The sequence below is a fragment of the Podarcis pityusensis genome, assembly GCF_964106645.2.
Source record: "Podarcis pityusensis genome assembly, chromosome: 13".
Lineage (NCBI taxonomy): Eukaryota > Metazoa > Chordata > Lepidosauria > Squamata > Lacertidae > Podarcis > Podarcis pityusensis.
The window spans coordinates 10,361,488-10,384,120 of NC_138038.1; the positions used below are offsets into that span (position 1 = coordinate 10,361,488).

General features: G+C 47.1%; 1 protein-coding gene and 1 long non-coding RNA gene across 2 annotated transcripts in view; one reads left to right on the forward strand and one right to left on the reverse strand.

Annotated features, from left to right (window-relative positions):
- Positions 1–1,463: 1,463 nt before the first annotated feature.
- Positions 1,464–6,525, reverse strand: LOC308461073. The gene is made up of 2 exons (XR_013978789.1): positions 5,819–6,525; positions 1,464–3,358 (listed from the first exon to the last, which is right to left on the reverse strand). It is a non-coding gene; the product is annotated as an uncharacterized lncRNA (long non-coding RNA).
- Positions 6,526–6,835: 310 nt separating this feature from the next.
- The window catches only part of LOC308460333 (uncharacterized protein), a 37,135-nt gene continuing 21,337 nt past the window's right edge, over positions 6,836–22,633 (forward strand). The window contains exons 1-3 of the mRNA XM_080976564.1: positions 6,836–6,927; positions 13,628–13,818; positions 16,326–16,429. Of these exons, the coding sequence (XP_080832690.1) occupies positions 13,638–13,818; positions 16,326–16,429 (285 nt within the window). The 5' untranslated portion in view covers positions 6,836–6,927; positions 13,628–13,637. The remainder of the gene's footprint in view (positions 6,928–13,627; positions 13,819–16,325; positions 16,430–22,633) is intronic.

The window sequence follows — 22,633 nt, forward strand, 5'->3', positions numbered from 1 at the left end:
GAGGGAACCACCAGAAGGCCCTCGGCGCTGGACCTCAGCATCCGGGCAGAACGATGGGGGTGGAGACGCTCGGTTTTGAGCGCTAGGAGCTTCTCAGATGTGGGACGCAGGTGGCACTGTGGTCTAAACCACTGAGCCTTGGGCTTGCCAATCAGAAGGTTGGCGGTTCGAATCCCCGCGACAGAGTGAGCTCCCGTTGTTCGGTCCCTGCTCCTGCCAACCTAGCAGTTCGAAAGAACGTCAAAGTGCAAGTAGATAAATAGGTACCGCTCTGGCGGGAAGGTAAACGGCGTTTCCGTGTGCTGCTCTGGTTTCACCAGAAGCGGCTTAGTCATGCTGGCCACATGACCTGGAAGCTGTACGCTGGCTCCCTCAGCCAATAAAGTGAGATGAGCGCCGCAACCCCAGAATCTTTTGTGGCTGGACTTAACTGTCAGGGGTCCTTTACCCATAGCTTTGGCTGTGAACCAGGCTTCACCGGTTAGCACTGAGGGTGTAAAACAGGCGTCAGCAAACCTTTTCCAGCAGGCAGCCGGTCCACTGTCCCTTAGACCTTGTGGGGGGCCAGACTATATTTTTTGGGGGGGGAATGAACGAATTCCTATGCCCCACAAATAACCCAGAAATGCGTTTTAAATAAAAGCACACATTCTACTCATGTAAAAATACAGTGATTCCTGGACTGTCCGTGGGCTGGATTTAGAAGGCAATTGGGCCAGATCCCGCCCCCTGGCCTTAGTTTGCCTACTCATGGTGTAAAATCTTTGCAAGATTGGACCAAACAGGTGCTCCGGGAATTCCCCAAGGAGGAATTCCTCACACCCCTACACACACATAATAACTTAACTAGGAGGTAAGTGACCTCTGTGCATGGAGGTTACATTGTTTGATTGATCCCCCTTGGGTTCTTGTGCTTCGATGCCATCATGGAGTTGGATGGGATCCCCAGTGGTCATCTAGTCCAACCCCATAAGATGCAGGAATCTCAACTAATGCATCTATGAAAGGTGGCCATCCAACCTCTGTCCAACAGCTCTTAACTGTTGGAACTGGTTGAGGCAGGAACTCGTGATGGAACTGGTGAGGTGGTTATGTAGGCTGAGCCTAGTCCATGCCAGGGAATCGTTGGCCCGCGTCCTCAGATCCAGAGAGAGAGCAAAAGAAAGCACCAGGAAAGATCCTTCTTTGGAGGAAAGCAGTTTATTCTCTGTGCACAGCAGACAGCCAGCAGAATAATTTCTGAAAGACTGGCTGCCCCGAAATACGCCTCTGCAAACTTTCTTATACCTTGAGAAAGCTCTCTCCCTCCTCCCGTCTCCCTCCTCCCGTCTCCCTCGTCTCGTATGTGTCTTTCTTATCTTGCATTCCTAAAGTAAGAAAGCGAGGGGCCTCTGGTTATTTCTAGCTTACAGTCTCCTTCATATGTGTCTTTCTTATCTTACATTCCTAAAGCGAGGGGCCTCTTTTGCAGAAGTCAAATTAGCTCAGAAATTTACTTAGATCCAAAGTACAGAGAATATAGAAGATCCTTCTTAGGTACAAGGTACAAGGTATAGAAAGCATATAGAAAGCAATCCTTCCCTCTCCCTTCACTCCCTCCTCTTCTTATGAACAACCTAATACTTAGGTTCGTTCTGGGGTAGGGGTCTATAATCTCTCATGAAAGCAAGCACACGAGGTCCCATCATGCGAGACATCATCTTCTCCATCATATTTTGCATACATTGCATCAAGCAGGGCATACAGAAGCAGAAAAGCAATAGAAGCATTATTGGACTTATCACCATAATAAATATCCTCCCCATCCATCCACCTGGGAAGATGCCGTCCAACCAAGACATATCCCAGCCCTCCCAGGTTTGTACAGGGACATGTGCTACCTTTTCAATGCTTGCTGCCAGATCACGGATAGCCTCGCCGTGGTCTGAAATGTTGAAGCAACATGCTCCACCTGTGAGATTTAACGCTGCACAAAAGCCTCCATGTTGCGCCAGGAGAAAGTCCAATGCTAATTGGACTGAGAGAAACGCATTGCATGTCTCATCCAATTGCGTAGCAATTAGCCTAAGGGCCGTGGCTGTCGTGTTAGCAACAATCTCTACCACTGCCTGGAGTCTGATTACGCGGTTCAAGTTATAGATCGGCCCCCTTGCCCCAGAGATTTTCTCTCCCTGATTCCATGAGGCTGGAGCATAATGGGCCAGTATCCTTTCCGGAGGCCACTGATTTTTGCCCCAATTCTGGGAGCTGCCACCTGCAAGTGTTGCCAGGTCAGCCGAACGCCTCCTTCTACGGGGTGCAGAGGCAATCTGGTCAGGAATCCACATGGGGGGTATTAAGTAGGCTGGAAAACAGACCCCATACCATCCTCTTGGGAGGGCATGATAGGCCTTCCTGCCACACACCCAGTAAACGTCCTGACCATGGGCAGATATGGTGCCTCTCAGCAAGCGGGCCAGGCATGCAATCAAATTGGAACCAGAAAAGGTTCCTGTCTCGGACTCAAACATGTTAGTCGGGGCTGGGAAGGTACGATCACAGTGGGAAGTGCCCACATAGGTCTGAGCGTCACTTATGTCATTTGATTTGTTGACACAAAGGCAGCCAGTGATCCTGTGAACCTGGAAAGGGACGGAATGATTCCATAAAGAAGAATGGTTGCCCAGAGGCTGGAAGGCAACAAGTGGAGTTGTAACCAAGGATTCATTCCAAGGCACAGGGAGGAGTGGCATTCCTCCCAGAGCATCTACAGGGGCCAGAGTGCAGACGGCACAATTGGTCCGATTTGCAGAGAACGCAACCATCTCAGCAACCTGAATCCACTTATTATATGTGTGGTGGGCCCCCCACAATTGCAGCAGTTGTCTGGTCACTGTGAGTGGTATTGGCATTTCAAAGGTCAAAGGCAGCAGAAATACCAGCATGGGGACCCACAGTCGTATTTGAGCCATTGTATGCACGGGGAGGGGCTTAGGTAAGTGCTAGAGAGTGGGCTGGGGTGTAATTACGCTGAAAGAAAAGACCCACTAGACACCCTCCTCTGCAGGGGTGGCGTAAAGCAAACCAGGCCCAGGTACCTTCAATAAAGTTCAGTTATGCGAAAGGAAAGAAAAGAAAATGTGAAAATGTTCTCTTTCAATCCATGCTGGATCCTGGAGCCGTGCCAAACGTCAGCGTCCGGAGTGACGTAGGCAGGGCTGTAGTCTGGCGGGTGTCGGGTCGTCTGGTGGGCGTTGGGCATCTTGGGTCCCTTCCAACAAGGCTGGAGCGATGTCTGGGCGTCTGGGTCCAATCTGGGTCCTCATCATAGGGATGCAGAGGCTCGACCAAGGCACAAGGCGTTCCAGCAAAAGCTCACCTGTTAAGAGAAGAGATAACAAAGACGGCAGCGATTGCACAGAACAAATTGATAGGTAACATTTGCACATAAGGTATAGGCCTAGCAAACATTAATTCAAAAGGGTATGCTTGGCAGGAAACTTCGCAAGGGGTTAACAGTTCTGTTCCTTGGGTTAAATTTTGCCAGCTGAGATTTTTAAAAGTCTCATTTGTGTGCTCTAGGTTTCAGAGCTTTAAGCCATGTTGCAAATTTCAGTTCATTTGCCAGTGTCTGTAGAAAGAACAATGCGCTCCTTGCTTCTGGCAAAGTTTCAAATTCCTCAAAATATCAATTCCTATGTTATGCTGCGGCTCCTTTTTCAGAATAAAATTGCACCTTAAAAAGAAAAACTTGACAAAGTTCACAGAAAGCATTCACTTGCTTTTAAGAAAGTCACTTCTTCAGGTTAATACTTTGGGGCAGGGGGGTGGGTAACTCTTGGCCTTCTGGGTTTATGTGGCTGAACTGTAAATCCAGAAAGTGTGAGGTTCAGGGTAACTGGCTGAATGCAGCAGTGTCCTTGGAATAGCTGCCAAGAGATAACGCTCTGAAGCTACCTCCAAGCGCCTGGCACAAAAAAGGGGGGGGGGCTGATGTCCTGTGACTTGCATGATTTTTTTTTTTTAAAAACAGTCTGTTCAATTGCTTTTTTGCTGCAACAGTCTTTTTGAGCAAGAACAGAGATGAAAAGAAATAATTTTTGAGAAATCTTGTTGTTCCCAGCCTGTGGGGAGTGGGGCCTGTGGGCATTCCATTTCCCAATGACTCCCTTGCCTGCAGATGGCGCACTGGCTTCTTCCCTAGGCGTCTTCTGACCCTCCCGTGGACACCCTCGCTTGCTCCAGGATTGCGTTTTTGGCTTTCTGGCTGCTGGCTGTTAGAAGACAAACCCCTAATTATTTTGGCCATGTCCTCTTCGAAAGAAGGATTCTGATTTAAGGTGCTTGGAGGTCTGTGGTCCTGGGCATCGGATGACTCCAGGGGGTCGTACACTCAGTGGAGTGGGGCCATCAAAGTGGAGTTTTAGCTGCCTCAATTGCAACTATTAGCTGCCTCAATTGCAACATCAGTATTGTCCGCTGCCCTGAGGGCATTTTTCTTGCGGATTTCCTCAATGGTCAGTAATTGTAATTCTAGGGTTTTAAATCCCTTGGGTTTTTAATTGTCTCTTTTTTAACAGTTCTGTCCTATGCGGCTCTCAAAGCCTTCCCTTCTGTTTCTTTCTGCCAGTTCACATCCTTGCATTGTGCTGCTTCTAGAACCAAGAAGCCACATCCAGCTCTGTTTTAAACAGTTCTACATACTGGAACACTCTGTCAAACTGCTTACTAGTCCATCTTATCTCTTTATCTAGAGTTTTTCTGAAGTCTTCATCATCATCATCATCAACAACACCTTTCTCTTCACCTTCCTTGCTAACTCAACCAATCCCTTTACAAATTCCTCATCATCCTCTTCTTCCTCTTCTGATTCATCAGCCTTGGGGGGTTCAGGCTGGGGGCCAACTCCTCCCGGTGCCTGGGGGCCTGGGTCCAGGGGAGGGGCAGTTGGTGGAGCATAGGGTGGAGGTGGTTTAATGACTTCCCCCTCCTCTTCTTCTGGGTCTGGTATCACTGGGGGCTTTTCTGACTTCCCTGTCGGTCGAACTGCACAAACTGTACTTTGTGGGGCGTCGCCTCGGCAGGCTTTCAACCATGATGGGTTCTTTTCTACATTGGTTTTCCAAGTAGAAATGTAGGGGATCTGGTCTGGGTGGACGTTCAAGATATTTTGATACAGTGGGTTGATTAGTTGCAAATCAAAGCTCCCCTCCGAGGGCCAGTTAGTTTGTTACGAGGGCCAATCAACCTCACATAATGTTCTCATCCTCCGTTGCCTCAATTTGATTCCCTAATCATCATGCTTTGTGGCTGCTTTCCAGTTGTTTAAAAAGCATTCCAGAGGACTACATTGGCTTGCCCCAGACCCCATTTTCAGATACTCTGCTGCTAACAGGTTGTAAATTCTCTCACTCTACACACACTACAGCCCTACAATCGCTCGGCCAAGGGGGACACTAAGCCCTGGCCCACACTTGACAATTCAGTCACTAGAGTATCTGACATGCAACATACAACATACAAAACACATCAATATAATTTCAACATGTAACACACTAAACACACCAAAATAATTTCAGCATGCAATACACAAAACACACCAAAATAATTTCAACATGTAATACACAAAACACACCAAAATAATTTTCCCCTCTGTTTCCCCCCCCCCTTTTTTTTTTTTTTTTTTTTTTTTTTTTTACCAAACCTTACCGGTGGCACACCACTGCCACGCCCCTTTTTTTCCCTTCCTGGCTGCACTCTACTGCATAACCAGGTGAGGCTGATCAGGCCTCCCTCTTTTCCCTTGGGCTCACGCCCACGCCCTTTCCCTTGGGCTTACCTTTTCCGCTGCGGACCTGTCCCCTCGGCGCCGTCCTCTTTCCTCCCTCGACCTGGGTCCTTGCTCCGGAGCGGTGTGGCTGGCTCCCCCCACAAATTGGCAGGGTGCGCGTGGAGTCTGCAATTGCCGATCCGAGCTGTCCACCAAGGTCGAGCCTGGCTCTCCCCAGCCCTCTGAGGTGGGGCAGATTCCCGGTCAGGGAACCAAGATGTAGGCTGAGCCTAGTCCATGCCAGGGAATCGTTGGCCCGCGTCCTCAGATCCAGAGAGAGAGCAAAAGAAAGCACCAGGAAAGATCCTTCTTTGGAGGAAAGCAGTTTATTCTCTGTGCACAGCAGACAGCCAGCAGAATAATTTCTGAAAGACTGGCTGCCCCGAAATACGCCTCTGCAAACTTTCTTATACCTTGAGAAAGCTCTCTCCCTCCTCCCGTCTCCCTCCTCCCGTCTCCCTCGTCTCGTATGTGTCTTTCTTATCTTGCATTCCTAAAGTAAGAAAGCGAGGGGCCTCTGGTTATTTCTAGCTTACAGTCTCCTTCATATGTGTCTTTCTTATCTTACATTCCTAAAGCGAGGGGCCTCTTTTGCAGAAGTCAAATTAGCTCAGAAATTTACTTAGATCCAAAGTACAGAGAATATAGAAGATCCTTCTTAGGTACAAGGTACAAGGTATAGAAAGCATATAGAAAGCAATCCTTCCCTCTCCCTTCAGTTACAACTTGGATAAAATATTTGGGGGAGGGGGAGAGTAAGTCCCGCCCCGCATAGTCAATCACATGACACAGCACATGCACACTATTTGAATAGCTTTGGGGTCGGGCCCCTCAAATATTTTCTTGAGCGGGACCGAAGGATTTGGCTCCTATGGGCTGATGCGTTTCCGTGCGCTCCAGCAAGCCAGAGTAACCTTTGGTGTGCATGCAAATCGTGCGCGTGTGGGGGGACGACGACATTGCACCCCCCCCCCCACAACTTGCCCGCCTACCCGCCCACCCCTCCTCTCCTTCCGGCCTTTCCTTTCGCAAAGTGGGCGGTCTCTGGGACGCGACTTTCGCTTTCGTTTCCCTTTCGTTGCTGTTGTGGATGTTGCCCCGGCCACCCTCCTTCGAAGGTAGGTGCCTTTGCGCGCCCGTCTCCCCATCCTCTCCCCTGCTTCTGCGGCTGTCCCTCCCTCTTCTCCGTCTGAACACCCCCCACACCCAGGATTTCTTGCAGACCACCCCCAGGATAGAGGCGATCGGACCGTTTTCGCCCCTTTCTCTGTCCCTCTGCTTCCTGCGAATCCGGCGCGGCGTCGGAGTGGCCAAAAGCGCTTTCTCCAGCTTCCGTGGCTGCCTTTTAGTCTCGCCTCCCTGTCATTAGGCGCCCGCCAGCCTCCTTTTCCTCGGGGCAGATGGGCATGCAAGGGTTTGCAAGCTTTCCGCACTTTTAAAAACCGGGCCCCACATGTGGGGTCTGCTCGGAGCCATCGCTGACCCGTTGCCGGAGCAGCTGTGCGCCCTTAGCAACGCCCCAGCCTGCTTTTCCAAGGCCGAAGAGCGAGTTTCTGCAACCCGGGCGCTTCCGATCCCCGATCCCTTTTGCTGATTGCTTCACTGCTTCCCAAGTTCAGATCGCCCAGGGAGCAGCCGCCAGCCAGACCCCCAGCGTTACTGCACGCCGAAATTTGTGAATGAAATCCCGCAGGCTTCACATGCAAGGCTTGCCCACCCCTCTGCTCTAGATCTGCCTCGCCCAACCTGGTGCTCTCCACAGTTTTTGCGCTACAATTCCCATCTGCCCCAAACATCTGGTTGGGTAATCTCGCATCAACTTGGAGGCGTGTAGTGCTTTGCTACAGAATCCGGAAGTACAGTGGTACCTTGGGTAACATACGCTTCAGGTTACATACGCTTCAGGTTACAGACTCCGCTAACCCAGAAATAGTGCTTTAGGTTAAGAGCCTTGCTTCAGGATGAGAACAGTAATCGTGCGACGACGGCGCGGCGGCAGCTGGAGGCCCCATTAGCTAAAGTGGTGCTTCAGGTTAAGAACAGTTTCAGGTTAAGAACAGACCTCTGGAACGAATTAAGTACTTAACCCGAGGTACCACTGTAGTCTGAATCGTTGCTTCTGGCTTGAGTTCACTAAAGCGTCTCCCCATCTGCATTACAGGATTATTTGCAAAACTTGCAGCCAGCTGTATATGTGATCGAGCGCTTCCAAAGTGCTACTACCAGCAATGAATTAATTAGCAACAATTCTGCTTTAATGAATTATCATCTGGCTTCGTAGACATTCATTTATGTGAGTTTAAAAACACCCGCAACACTTGTGTGCTTTGCATGTGACTTTAAAAGCTTTCTGGAAAGTTTACACTGAACAGCCAAGTATACAACTTTTTCAGTAAAACCACATTTTTCAAAGAAACGGCAAGCTTTTCACAAATGGTTAAAAGCTCTGATAAAGCGCAATGGAACTTCCCCTTTCCTCATATCCCCACATCCCGTCCCCCCCCCAGATCTGTTCTGGGGATTTACGCAAGCCCCCAGAGCAGATTGTGGGGAATAGGGAGAGGTGAGAGGGATTACACCCTATTCTGCAGGTATAAGACTTTGTACCAACAGAACAACTTACTTGGATAGAACTCACAGTTTTGTGATTTCCGTTAAGCTTGCTGGAATCAAATGGCCTTCCTCAGCTTCTTGAAGGTCATAAATGTAAGGCTGGTTGCATCTCCTTGGATGGGTGCCACGACTGGAAAGGCCCTGCTTTTTGTGCCAGGCAGACTTAACGAAATGGTACTTTAAAGTCATAGTTGTTTATTTCTTCGACATCTGATGGGAGGGCGTTCCACAGGGCGGGTGCCACTACCGAGAAGGCCTTCTGCTTGGTTCCCTGTAGCTTTGCTTCTCGCAGGGAGGGAACCGACAGAAGGTCCTCGGTGCTGGACCTCTGTGTCTGGGCTGAACAATGGGGGTGGAGACGCTCCTTCAGGTATACTGGGCTGAGGCCGTTTAGGTCTTTAAAGGTCAGCACCAACACTTTGAATTGTGCTCGGAAACGTACAGGGAGCCAATGTAGGTCTTTCAAGACCAGTGTTATATGGTCTTGGCGGCCACTCCCAGTCACCAGTCTAGCTGCTGTATTCTGGATTAGTTGTAGTTTCCAGGTCACCTTCAAAGGTAGCCCCACATAGAGTGCATTGCAGTAGTCCAAGCGAGAGATAATTAGAGCATACACCACTCTGGCGAGACAGTCCGCGGGCAGATAGGGTCTCAGCCTGCGTACCAGATGGAGCTGATAAACAGCTGCTCTGGACACAGAATTGACCTGCGCCTCCATGGACAGCTGTGGGTCCAAAATGACTCCCAGGCTGCGCACCTGGTCCTTCAGGGGCACAGTTACCTCATTCAGGACCAGGGAGTCCTCCACACCTGCCCGCCTCCTGTCCCCCCCAAAACAGTACTTCTGTCTTGTCAAGAGTCAACCTCAATCTGTTAGCCGCCATCCATCTGCCTCCAGGCACTCACACAGGACATTCACCACCTTCACTGGTTCTGATTTGAAAGAGAGGTAGAGCTGAGTATCATCTGCATACTGATGAACACCCTGCCTAAACCTCCTGATGATCTCTCCCAGCGGCTGCATGTAGATGTTGAAAAGCATAAAATTATTGTGAGGTTTAATAAGTTAAGGAAGGGACCCCTTTCTGTTTCCTGAAAAAAGGGATGCCTCTGATCTGGCATGTGGCAGTCAAAATGGCTATACTGGACTTTGCCTGGTTGCTAGTTTTACATTCACTGTCCTGATTGCTGCCTAATCTGTACTTGGGCATGTCCTGTGTTGGAGAGACTTGTCCCCTTTGCATGTCACCTTACTCTGGAAAGCTAGAATTTCCTACCTGCAACAGAGGAGCAGAGCAAAAAGACAGTCATTCCGTTGCCTCCACCAAAATGGTTAAAAATAAAGCGTAATAATAAGTTAACTGTTTCTATTTAGACAACTTTTCTGCTGTACTCTATTGGAAGGAGAAAAATAATCATTAGTAACAATCTAAACAATTTATTCAACTAAAACAATAACATTATAGCATATGTATCCATGTTTGTTAACTGATGTGGTTAAACTATTTATTTTTAAAAAAAGAAAAACTTAGACTGAGTTTTAGCACACATGAAAAACTTAAAACAAACCCTCATTTCCTGATGAATAGCCTTTGGACTATAATGTAACTAAAATAGAAAACTATCATTAGTTTTTTCCTCCAAAAGCATTTTATTTTAAAAATCTGATTTAAATAAAAAAAAAGTCCGATTTAAGTTTTTAAAAAACCCAATTTAAATATTAAAAAAACCTGTTTGAAATTCTGGCTCAGTCATCCTCCGCCATGGAGGTGCTGTGGAATTGTCGGGGTCAAGGTAACCATTGACAGGGGATTTGAAGAACAAAATGAAAGGTGACCTGGTCCTTCTTATTGTTCTGGAAAAACTGTGGCTTTTTTTGCGATTATAATCCCTTAATGCTGTACAAACATGACCCTGCTTTCTTGACCTTCCTTCTGGGGGTGGGGGACTCAGGTTCGCTGCCCCTGTCACTGTATTCCATTTCGGCTTAATGAGGTTTTTGTTTCTTAAATAATAATAATAATAATAAAAAAGAATATTTGAAAGCCCTGAGGCACCATGAATATTTATAGCAGGCGCAAACACCCCCGTTGCATGTTAATGGGCTCTCTGGTGAATAATGCAAGAGTCTAGAGTCGAGCTTGGCACCTGCGCCGGGTCAAGAAGGCCTTTGAGGGAGCTGACAAAATGGCTCCTCGCCCGCAAGATGCGAGGCAAGGCCTTCTCTCGCTGCATTATTCATGCCACCGTCGGCTTTGCAGACAGGCCTGGCTGGGTCAGCTAACAGAGTCCCGTTTGTTTGCCTCTGTGGCGAGCCGACAAAATGTGGCGGACGTCTGGCCGGGGGATAAATTGGGCAGGGGGAGGGGAGTAGGCATTTGCCCCTGACGAGCTGGTGAGGCAAAATTTTAAATTTCCTTCCTTAAAAAAAAGACACACACCATACCCAACATGTATTAAACAAGGCTGAGAAGTATTCTCTTGCACAACAACCAACATCTGAAGATAATTCGCCTCTCAGCTGCACATCTTTTCGCAGGTTGGCAGCCGTGGGGCAAGGCAAAAGCGATATTATCTCTGCATTTATGTTTGGGGCTGAAGGGGGAGCAGTTATTGGGTTGTTGTTTTTATTTTGACTACAGTGGTACCTTGGTTCTCAAACTGAATCTGTTCCAGAAGTCCATTCCAAAACCAAGGTGTGCTTTCCCATAGAAAGTACCGTATTTTTCGTCCCATAGGACGCTCCGTCCCATAGGACGCACCTAGTTTTTTTGGGGGGGGGGAATAAGGGGGGGGGAAATTCCCTTTATTTCCCCCCCAAAACCAGGTCGGTGCGCACCGACCCCTCTCGCTCTCCAAGCTTCAGCGAAAGCCTGTATTCGCCCCATAGGACGCACACAGATTTCCCCTTCATTTTTGGAGGGGAAAAAGTGCGTCCTATAGGGTGAAAAAATACGGTAATTCAAAATGGATTAATCCGTTCCAGACTTTTAAAAACAACGCCTAAAACCTCAATTTAACATGAGTTTTACTATCTAATGTGACCATTGATCCATAAAATGAAAGCAGTAAACTATATGTACTGCAGTCACTCAGTCAGTCAGTAGCTGAACAGGGTTCCACATAGTCACAAAAAAGCCGCAAAAACAAAAATGCAAAATAAATAGCAAAAACAGACCTCAGCGTAACACTCAAATCGGAAGCGTAACACTCAAAACGGAGCACGTTCGGCTTCCAAAAAAAGTTTGTAAACCGGAACATTTACTTCCAGGTTTGCAGTGTTTTGGTTCCAAGTTGTTTGAGTACCAAGGCATTTGAGAACCAAGGTGCCACTGTAGATATATTGTGGTTTTTATGTTGATCCTTTCTTTGAACCGCCCTGAGACCTCTGGGTATAGGGCAGTATATAAATTCTAATAATAATAATAATAATAATAATAATAATAATAAATATTGAACTTTTGGGTGTGCCAAAAAAAGATGGCAAATGCTTCCATTTCCCCCAAATCATGTGCTTCGTTTCCAACAGGAAAAGGTTGCAAGGGGAGTATTTCCCACCTCCCTGCCTCATCCTCTGTTCAAAACATTTGTGGAGGTTGAATTTTGCAGGTCAGCTGCCTAGAAATGTCTCTGGAGATTTTATATCTCTTGAACGGGGTGTGAGTTATTTCCACCCCAAGGACGGTCTTCCTCTAGATATCTGTCTTGAAGCTGCCACCGCCCAGCAGAGATAATGGAGGGGTCATAGTTCTGTGCTGGTGCATCAGCCTTGAACACAGAAGATTTCATTCCCAGCATCTCCTAGGATAGCTAGCAATGTCCGCTGTCTGAAACCCTGGAGAGCTGGTTGCTGGTCAGACAAGGCTGAGCTAGGTGGATCAATGGTTTGAGTTGTGTAAGGCAGTGTCTTTTGTTCCTAGGACCCAGCACATCCTGGGTTTCATGTAGAAAAGACTTGGTTGTTCACAAATTCTGATGATTTTTATTTTATTTTATTTTATTTTATTTTAACCAAGTAATAGCCATAAATAAATAAGAATAAAAATGTGCACTCCCCCCGTTATAACTATCCAACCTCCCAAAATTTCAACACCTCTTGCAATGGTTTGACCCCTTCCCGTTTTAACAGTACAGATTCTACAAACACCCTCCATATCTCCTCAAAATCATTTCTCCTGCCTATTCCCCATCTTACCATAATGGCACATTTTAATTTATCATTAATAGCTATATCCCACACCACTTTGGATCGTTTTTCCATTTTATATTCTGCTTGCCCCTTCCACTTCCTGGCTATCACTATTCATGCAGCTGTCAATAAATTTGTGAGCAGGTCCTTCCTAGCCTGCGAACCTTCCACCCCATTGTAAATTGATGATAATGCAACCTCTGGACTTCTGGTCAGCTTTAACCCAGCGATTTCTGTTATCTCCTTAAACACCTTTTACCCCCCAAAAAGGGTACATATTTACACCCCCACCACATGTGAATATAATTCCCTGTTTCCTGGCATCCTCTCCAACATAGCACCGAATAATGCTGCTGATTTCTTTAAAAAAAAATATATTAAGAATTTCAACAAAATATCAAAACATCTCATATTTATTATTTCCCCCCCTTTCCCCCACCTCCCCATCAACCCCCCCCCCGACTTCCCTCAGCTCCTCTTTCTGATTTCTCAACTCGTATTGTCCACTGCATACTGTAAAATTGTGTAAATCCTTATATTATCTGTCTACTATGTTAACAGTCAATAAATTTGTGTATGTTTATTCAAAACCTGCCAAGGAGTCCAATTCATTTTGTTGTCTTTTCAAGTAGTTTGTAAAAAGTTCCCATTCTTCTTTGAAGTCACAGTTGTCCTTATCTCACAATTTGTATGTCAGTTTAGCCAGTTCTGCATAGTTCATAAATTTGGCTTGCCACTGTTCTTTTGTCGGGGTTTCCTCATTCTTCCATCCTTGTGCTATCAAGACACTTGCCGCTGTTGTAGCATACGTAAATAAGTTCTTTATTTTCCTTGGCAGGCCTTGTCCTACAATCCCTAACAAAAATGCTTCTGGGTTTTTTACAAATGTCATTTTAAACATTTTCTTCAATTCATTATATATCATTTCCCCAAAATTTCCAGAATAATGCTGATGATTTCTGAGCCTCCTTCAAACATGGTTAGACTACTGGTTGACGCTTAGGTTTCCTCTACAGGTTTGGCAGCATGTCTACCTGCCGTACCGTTTGCGTCCGAGGCTACCCTGCCGACTTACCGCCAGATCGTGTGTCCGACAAGCTGATGATCCACTTTCTGCGAGCACGCAATGGAGGTGGAGAAATTGCCAGCATTGAATTTCCACCTGAATCCCCAGGCTGTGCTATGGTTACCTTTGAGGATGCAACAGGTCACTAGATGAGGAGCAAAATTGTTTGGTATACTGGTGGGGCGGGGAGTGGGTAGCTTACAGGTGAAACTCGGAAAATTAGAATATTGTGGAAAAGTTCATTTATTTCAGTAATTCAACTTAAAAGGTGAAACTAATATACTGTGCTTCATTAAGTCCAGGGTCAACGCAGCCGTCTACCAGGAGATTTTGGAGCACTTCATGCTTCCTTCCGCAGACAAGCTTTATGGGGATGCTGATTTCATTTTCCCGTAGGACTTTGTCACCTGCCCACACTGCCAAAAGTACCAAAACCTGGTTCAATGGACATGGGATTACTGTGCTTGATTGGCCAGCAAACCCGCCTGACCTGAACCCCATAGAGAATCTATGGGGCATTGCCAAGAGAAAGATGAGAGACATGAAACCAAGCAATGCAGAAGAGCTGAAGGCTGCTATTGAGGCATCCTGGTCTTCCATAACACCTCAGCAGTGCCACAGGCTGATAGCATCCATGCCACGCCGCATTGAGGCAGTAATTGATGCAAAAGCGGCCCAAACCAAGTACTGAGTACATGTGCATGCTTCTACTTCTCAGAGGTCCAATATTGCTCTATTTGCAGTCCTTGTTTTGCTGATTTCATTTAATATTCTAATTTTCTGAGATTGTTAATTTGGGGTTTTCATCAGCTGTACTCCATAAACATCACAATTATAACAAATAATGGCTTGATATATCTCGCTTTGCATGTCATGAGTTTATCTCATATATTAGTTTCACCTTTTAAGTTGAATTGCTGAAATAAATGAACTTTTCCACAATACTCTAATTTTCCGAGTTTCACCTGTATGTTCATATATTAAACTGAACGTACGAGTGCGGTGGTACCATTAGGAAACTTGTGGCCACCTTCACACCATACACTGAAAGAACCATGACATCACTTCAAATGGTGACAGCTTCCCCCACAGAATCCTGGGAACTGTAGTTTGCTAAGGGTGCTGGGAGCTGTTATGAGACCCCCCTTCGCCTCCCAGAGTTACAATTCCCACAGCGATCTAACAATAATGCCTCTTTACAGAGATTTCTTGAGAATTGTAGCTCTGTGAGGAGGAAAGGCTTATCCAAAGAACTAATCGCAGAACTATAGACGTAACACGTAGGCTAATAACTGTTAAATCATATGTAACAGAATAATGATATCATTCAAAAGGTAGAAATAAATATATTGGAATTCATATATACAGTGTAACAGACTAGTGGCGCAGAACATCAAGGCATATGTTCAAGATAGGCGTCAAAGGTCAGTCTCACAATGGTTATTCAAAGGTTCAACAAATGACGTCTAAAAAGTAAGGTTTTCTCAAATGTTTTTCACAAGTTCCAATGGAAGACGTCCTAAAAGTCTCAAGGACAGTGTTTCCGGAATGATACTACTGTTTCGTGATAGTCTTCCATTAGCTGAAAATACAGTACAAAGCATACAACCAATGAATGATAACAGAATTGAGCTACCCACATACACATTATATATTAAAACAGAATATACAAAACAAAGTGTATAAAGAAAGGTACGTACCCAATATTTTTTCACAAAAATATGTAAGTAAGATTCATTAGAACTGTCAGCACCCTTAACAAACTACATCTCCCAGAATTCTTTGGGAGGAAGCCATGGTTGCTTAAAGTGGGGTCATCGTGCTTTGAATATATGGTGTGAGTGTGGCCTGTATGTGTCATTTTCTCTTGCACATAGAGATGGTTAAATTTTACATCATGTCTGCAAACCAGTTGAACAGCTCCCCATTTTTGCAATGTAAATTTCCAGGCGCGAATCCCACATTGCCGAATTTGTAAGATGTTTCCCCCTTAAACGTTGCAAGTTCTTGCTGGAATATTAGTGGAGCTTTGAGAAATACACACCCCAAATCTTACATGGCTTCCCTTTTCTCAACAACATAGAAAACAGGTTTGAAAGATGACAGTGACCCAGAGAGAATCTGGTGTTGGACTGCATGGAAAATGGATAACTGGTTTTCAAGTCAGTTAGAGGGGCTTGAAATGCAAATCTTTCTGGGCAAGCAAAAGCACTGTGCTAACTTTCTCCTTCTTACCATTAGTGCACCCACAAGCTAAAATCATAGAAGGGGCGACAAGGGTCATCTAGTCCAACCCACCTGCAATTCAGAATCTTTTGCCCAGTGTCAGCTTGAACCCATGACTCTTGAGTGTCTCATGCTTTACCGACTGAGCCATTCAGCTCTGGAAACGAAAAATCTGCGCAAGCTGAAAAGATTCAGTTGTATAGACATAATCTTTAATTTCAGAATTTTGAAATGTGAATTTTGAGTTGAGGATTTCGGGAAGCAACACTGAGAATTTGAGTAACAAACAAAGGACTGAGAAAGGTGGAACAGAAGTGTGTGGAAAGCAAATGCAATGAGATTTTGCCCTGTCTCCCAAGTTTGTTGGTGAGAGTGTGAGTTGTTGCTGGCTTCTGTTGATTGCTGTTTTTTTCCTCATTTAGTGACTCAGCAGGTACTGAAGGTCAAAAAGCATGTATTGACTGTCAACGGGACCGCCTACCCTTTGGAAGTGACACAGAGCGCCGCTGAATTGAACCCCAATGAGGTAATAAAGAGGCTGAGAAGGCTGTTGTCAGGGTGAGGGAGCTGAACTTTGCAGGTGCATAAAGGTAAAGGGACCCTTGACCATTAGGTCCAGTCGTGGCCGACTCTGGGGTTGTGGCGCTCATCTTGCTTTATTGGCCGAGGGAGCCGGCGTACAGCTTCCAGGTCATGTGGCCAGCATGACTAAGCCGCTTCTGGCGAACCAGAGCAGCACACGGAAACACCATTTACCTTCCCGCCAGAGCAGTACCTATTTATCTACTTGCACTTTGACGTGCTTTCGAACTGGTAGGTTGGCAGGAGCAGGGACCGAACAACGGGAGCTCACGCCGTCGCAGGGATTCGAACCACCGACCTTCTGATCGGCAAGTCCTAGGCTCTGTGATTTAACCCACAGCGCCACCCGTGTCCCTTGCAGATGCATAGACTGGCACAAAAGAAAAGGCTCATCGTGGAAACCCCAGTTCTCAATCTGATCAGATCACACAGATTAAACAAGCTTGCATAACGATGTTTTGCTAGCCTTGTGACATAGAAAGCAATAGCGATGAGCACCACTTACCCCGCGCATATGCTCTGCGTAACACATGCCCACTCACCATAAGGGCAAGACACTTGTTTTCGTTTCATTTTTAATGTGAACACTGTTATGTAGTAGGTTTCCTGTGTTCTAAACCTTTTAGTTTCTGAGTCATTAGTCTTCATTGCCACACTTTAAAATATATTTTTTATACATTTTTATTAGTTTTTTAACATACCATTTCCAACAATCATTTAACATAACTTCTTATCTTATACAATATTTTAGACTTCTGTCAACAACCTCTGATGATTTTCCATTCTTTATCACTTATTCTGCATTTCTTAATTTCTCTATTACTCTTAATTACCATTAACTAATAATTCTCCTCGTAGTCTTTCTTGCAATATTTCAAATAGTCCTCATTACAAAACTTCTTGCAATCCTACTAGCGTAATCTGTTCATTACAGTTGCTTTTCAAATAATTAATATATTTACTCCAATCTCCTAAGAATCTCTGGTCCTGCAGGTTCCGAATCCCTCCTGTTAATTTATCTAATTCTGCTTAGTCCATTAATTTCATTCACCATTCTTCTTTCGTCGGTAATTCCTCTTGCTTCCATTTTTGTGCCAGCCACACTTTTAAATATTATCTCTACTGCCACTGCCACCCCACCCCCCTTTTCTGCATGGAAGGTAGGATGTTCGCTTCGTGGCACATATTCGGGTCATAGCTGTCAACCGTCCCTTAAACCGTCCCATGAGCTTATTTGGCGGGAAAGTCCCTCATCTCAGCGCCGTGTCCCGCTGCTGTCCCTTATTGATGATGTCCCTTACATTTCCTGGGTTTCAAAGGAAGCAGCTCCTCTCCCTCCCTCCCTGCCGGCCAGGGAGGAGGGAGGCTCCAACTGTGTTGCTTGGCTGCGTTGCTCACCCAATAAGGAGTCTAAGAACGACTGAGGGGTGGAGCTTGCATGCCTTGTGCCGATCAAATAGGCCGCGTTGCCTGGGGACTCGCCTTTGTTCAGTGCTTCCCAGCAGAGAGGTGATGGTGGTTTTCCTTGCTGCATCCCCTTTGCAGGGTTGCTGCGCTGTGGGAACCACCGCTTGAGGCTTCGTTTGGCTGCTGGCTGGGCTTTCTGCCTTTGGCTTGGAGGGACTCAGAAGTTGAACATACCTGTGGCCGCTGATCCCTTAATTTCGAGGCTGCTGGTCCCTTATTTTCAAATCTGCAAGTTGACAGCTATGATTCGGGTGCCCCAAGCACTTTGCTTGAATCTAGAGTTTTTCTGCCTCACAGAGCTGAATGCTGTATTCTCATAAATACTATGTGCTGAAGTGGTTACCGTATTTTTCGCCCCATAGGACGCACTGTCCCATAGGACGCATCAAGTTTTTTGGGGGGAAATAAAGGAAAAAATTTTTATTTCCCCCCCAGGCGCTTGTGGGGCCGGCAGCGGGGAGAAGCGCTCTTCTCCCCACAGTCCGCCTTCAGGCCAGGTCCGGGGACAGCGGGAAGACGCGCTGCGCCTCCCAGCTGTCTCCGGAGCTTGCGGGGCAGGCAGCGGGGAGAAGCGCTCTTCTCCCCGCCGCCCGCCTTGAGATCAGGTCCGGGGACAGCAGGAAGACGCGCTGCGTCTCCCAGCTGTCCCCGGAGCTTGTGGGGCAGGCAGCGGGGAGAAGCGCTCTTCTCCCTGCCGCCTGCCTTGAGATCAGGTCCGGGGACAGCAGGAAGACGCGCTGCGCCTCCCAGCTGTCCCCGGAGCTTGCAGGGCAGGCAGCGGGGAGAAGCGCTCTTCTCCCCGCCTCCCGCCTTGAGATCAGGTCCGGGGACAGCGGGGAGACGCGCTGCGCCTCCCAGCTGTCCCCGGAGCTTGCGGGGCAGGCAGCGGGGAGAAGCGCTCTTCTCCCCGCCTCCCGCCTTGAGATCAGGTCCGGGGACAGCGGGGAGACGTGCTGCGCCTCCCAGCTGTCCCCGGAGCTTGCGGGGCAGGCAGCGGGGAGAAGCGCTCTTCTCCCTGCTGCCCGCCTTCAGATCAGGTCCGGAGACAGCAGGAAGACGCGCTGCGTCTTCCAGCTGTCCCCGGAGCTTGCAGGGCAGGCAGCGGGGAGAAGCGCTCTTCTCCCTGCTGCCCGCCTTCAGATCAGGTCCGGAGACAGCAGGAAGACGCGCTGCGTCTTCCAGCTGTCCCCGGAGCTTGCAGGGCAGGCAGCGGGGAGAAGCGCTCTTCTCCCTGCTGCCCGCCTTCAGATCAGGTCCGGAGACAGCAGGAAGACGCGCTGCGTCTTCCAGCTGTCCCCGGAGCTTGCAGGGCTGGCGGCGGGGTCTCCCCGCCGCCAGCCTCCAAACCACTTCAGGAGACAGCGGGATGGCGGCGTTCCGCCTCCCCCGACCTTGTGGGGCTGGCGCTGGGGCTCTCCTGAAGCCTGGAGAGCGAGAGGGGTAGGTGCGCAACAACCCCTCTCACTCTCCAGGCTTCAGTGAAAGCCTGCATTCGCCCCATAGGACGCACACACATTTCCCCTTCATTTTTAGAGGGGGGAAAGTGCGTCCTATAGGGCGAAAAATACGGTATCTAAAAAAGGCATAGCTCATAGAAGTAGGATGCACAATGCCTGGTTTCCCTCTTGCAGCGAGGAGGACACTGTTAAGTGTAACATGTGGATGCAGTCTTTGGGCAAGAGTTGTGTTTCCGTTGTACCAAGAGTGCAAAAGTACATGGCCATGGGGCGAAGAGGAGCTGCATCCCATGCACTTAGGCACTGTTTATCTGCAGCTGGGAGGAGCGAGTGGTGCTGTGGTCTAAACCACTGAGCCTCTTGGGCTTGCCGATCGGAAGGTTGGCGGTTCGAATCCCCGCGATTGGGTGAGCTCCCGTTGCTCGGTCCCTGCTCCTGCCAACCTAGCAGTTCAAAAGCACACCAGTGCAAGTAGATAAATAGGTACCGCTGTGGCAGGAAGGTAAACGGTGTTTCCGTGCACTGCTCTGGTTCGCCAGAAGCGGCTTAGTCATGCTGGCCACATGACCCGAAAGCTGTACGCCAGCTCCCTCGGCTTGAAAGCGAGATGAGCGCCGCAACCCCAGAGTCGCCTTTGACTGGACTTAACCATCCAGGGGTCCTTTACCTTTTTTTTTTTAAATCTGCAGCCCACTCCCCTTCTGTGGGAGCTCACAAGGACTCAGCTCTGGAACCTAATTTCGGAATGCCTCTGAAACAGGTGGCAGCATCATTAAAAATCATTGTGATCCAGTGATTTATTCAGAACATGTACATTAAAAAGGAGGGTTTTTTGGGTGGAACAACATGAAGGTCTTTTTGAATGCAAGTGGATGGATCGTGATTGTGCTGATTTCCCTTAAAAACTCCAGTCTTTGGTGTTCTTCCCTGAATGAAAGACCACCACCAGCAGCTTTCTAGAGAGTACTAGTCATTACATTATCTTTAAATAATACAACTGAGATATTTCTAAAACTGGGGTGGCAGGGAGCTGGCTTTTTCTTAAGGTCACCGCAGTGTAGCATCTCCCTTGATGGGTAAATGGATATCCTTGTAACAGAAGCCCAGCTTCTAGGGCAGTGATGGCCAAACTTGGCCCTCCAGCTGTTTTTTTGGGACTACAATTCCCATCATCCCTGACCACTGGTCCTGTTAGCTAGGGATGATGGGAGTTGTAGTCCAGAAACAGCTGGAGGGCCAAGTTTGGCCATCACTGCTCTAGGGACAACGTCTGGAATGTGTGCAACACATGAGTAATAACTGTGCATTCATTGGCCTGAAAGTTGATTATGTCGACTGGGCCAGTATCCTTCCCTTTGGCAACTTTGGTGGTACCTGTGGTGGAAAAGGAACAGTTTCTGTTGCAGCAGCAAATGCCTCTTTTTCTTGACTCTGCTTGCTGAATTATTGACCGGTCTTCACATCCAGTGTTTATCCTGTCTGTCCAAAATCTTCACAAGCATCTGTGCTTTATAATCCAATGATAAGGATTATCATTGTCTTCATTATTATAATAATAATAATTTAATAATAATAATTTATTATTTATACCCCGCCCATCTGGCTGGGCTTCCCCGGCCACTCTGGGCGGCTTCCAAAAGAATATTAAAATACTATAATACATCAAACATTAAAAGCTTCCCGAAACAGGGCTGCCTTCAGATGTCTTCTAAAAGCCTGGTAGTTGTTGTTCTCTTTGACATCTGGTGGGAGGGTGTTCCACAGGACGGGTGCCACTACCGAGAAGGCCCTCTGCCTGGTTCCCTGTAACTTCGCTTCTCGCAGGGAGGGAACCGCCAGAAGGCCCTCAGAGTTGGACCTCAGTGTCCGGGTAGAACGATGGCGGTGGAGACGCTCCTTCAGGTATACTGGACCAAGGCCGTTTAGGGCTTTAAAGGTCAGCACCAACACTTATTATTTAAAAAGAAAGCTGCCAAACCCATTATTAACAGTTTGGCAGGGTCAGTGGAGACTGCTTTTGGCTGAGTAGCACAATACTTTCAAACAGAGAAAAGGGCCATAGCCAGGGGTTTTTTTTAGCCAGAACTTTCCAGCACCTCTCAGGTGAGCGCCATTGTTATTCTCAGAGAACAAGGGAGGCGTTCGTGGTGTGTTACGGCACCTCTTTTTCTAGGAAAATAGCACTGGTTATAACTCTGCAAGAAGAATATTGTTAATAATAATAATAAAAATAAATAATAATAATAATAATAATAATAATAATAATAATAATTTTATTTACACCCTGCCCTCCCCAGCCAGAGCTGGGCTCAGGGTGGCTAACACCAATAAAATCACAGTAAAAACATAATAGGGGGAAAAGAGAGGGGGGGGGGACCCAATTTAAAATACAGCTAAAATGCAAATTAAAATACAGTCAAAGAGGGGTTTGGTGACTTTTTGTGTGTGTTTTTAAAAAAAAAAACACCTTACACAGTGCTGAAGTTCTTGCAGTGTTTTGCATGAACACAGAACAGCCTTCATAAGCTGATACAGCCAACATCTTTTGGAGGTGAGTGGGAAGAACTTGTAGCGTTTTCTAACTTGATGCTGAAACCGAGCCATGATCTTCTCTCCAGCTGGTTGCATGCATGCAGGGTTATGGTTGGTGTGTGCTAGAAAGCAGGAAAACAACCCCCCCCCCTTTTGGGGGGGGTCAGTGAATGCACTTACTGGCAGTGTAAGTTTCATGTCTGCATGGGTTATGCAAAATGTGCTTTCTAAAAGTTCCAGCAGTCAGACTGGCCACACTTAGAGAGCCAGCGAAGCGCCGGGTATGGATTATGGAGATCTGCTCAGCCTTGCAAGGTTGAACTGCTGTTGTTTCCCCCCCTCTCAAAAGTCAGTTCACCTCAAAACCTGGTTCCAATCTATGAAACTGCAACAGGTTAACCTCCTGTAATCAGCCCCTGAGGAAGAGCAGGGACGCAAAGGAACATCTGAATTCATCTTTAGAAATTTAGTAGTTGGGAAAGTTGCTGTGAGCAGCTCTGTCCACAGAGTGGCAACAAAAGACAACTTTTAAAAGAATATTATCTTTGTTACGGGGTGGTTGTGTTGTGGGTCGGAACCCATCATTTGTAACACATTTAAGCACAGACAGAGGGCATTTCTAAGCCTACTGAGTAACTACAAGTTGATTTTGCACATCTGGGATTATGGAGCCCGTAAATGCTGTTTAGACG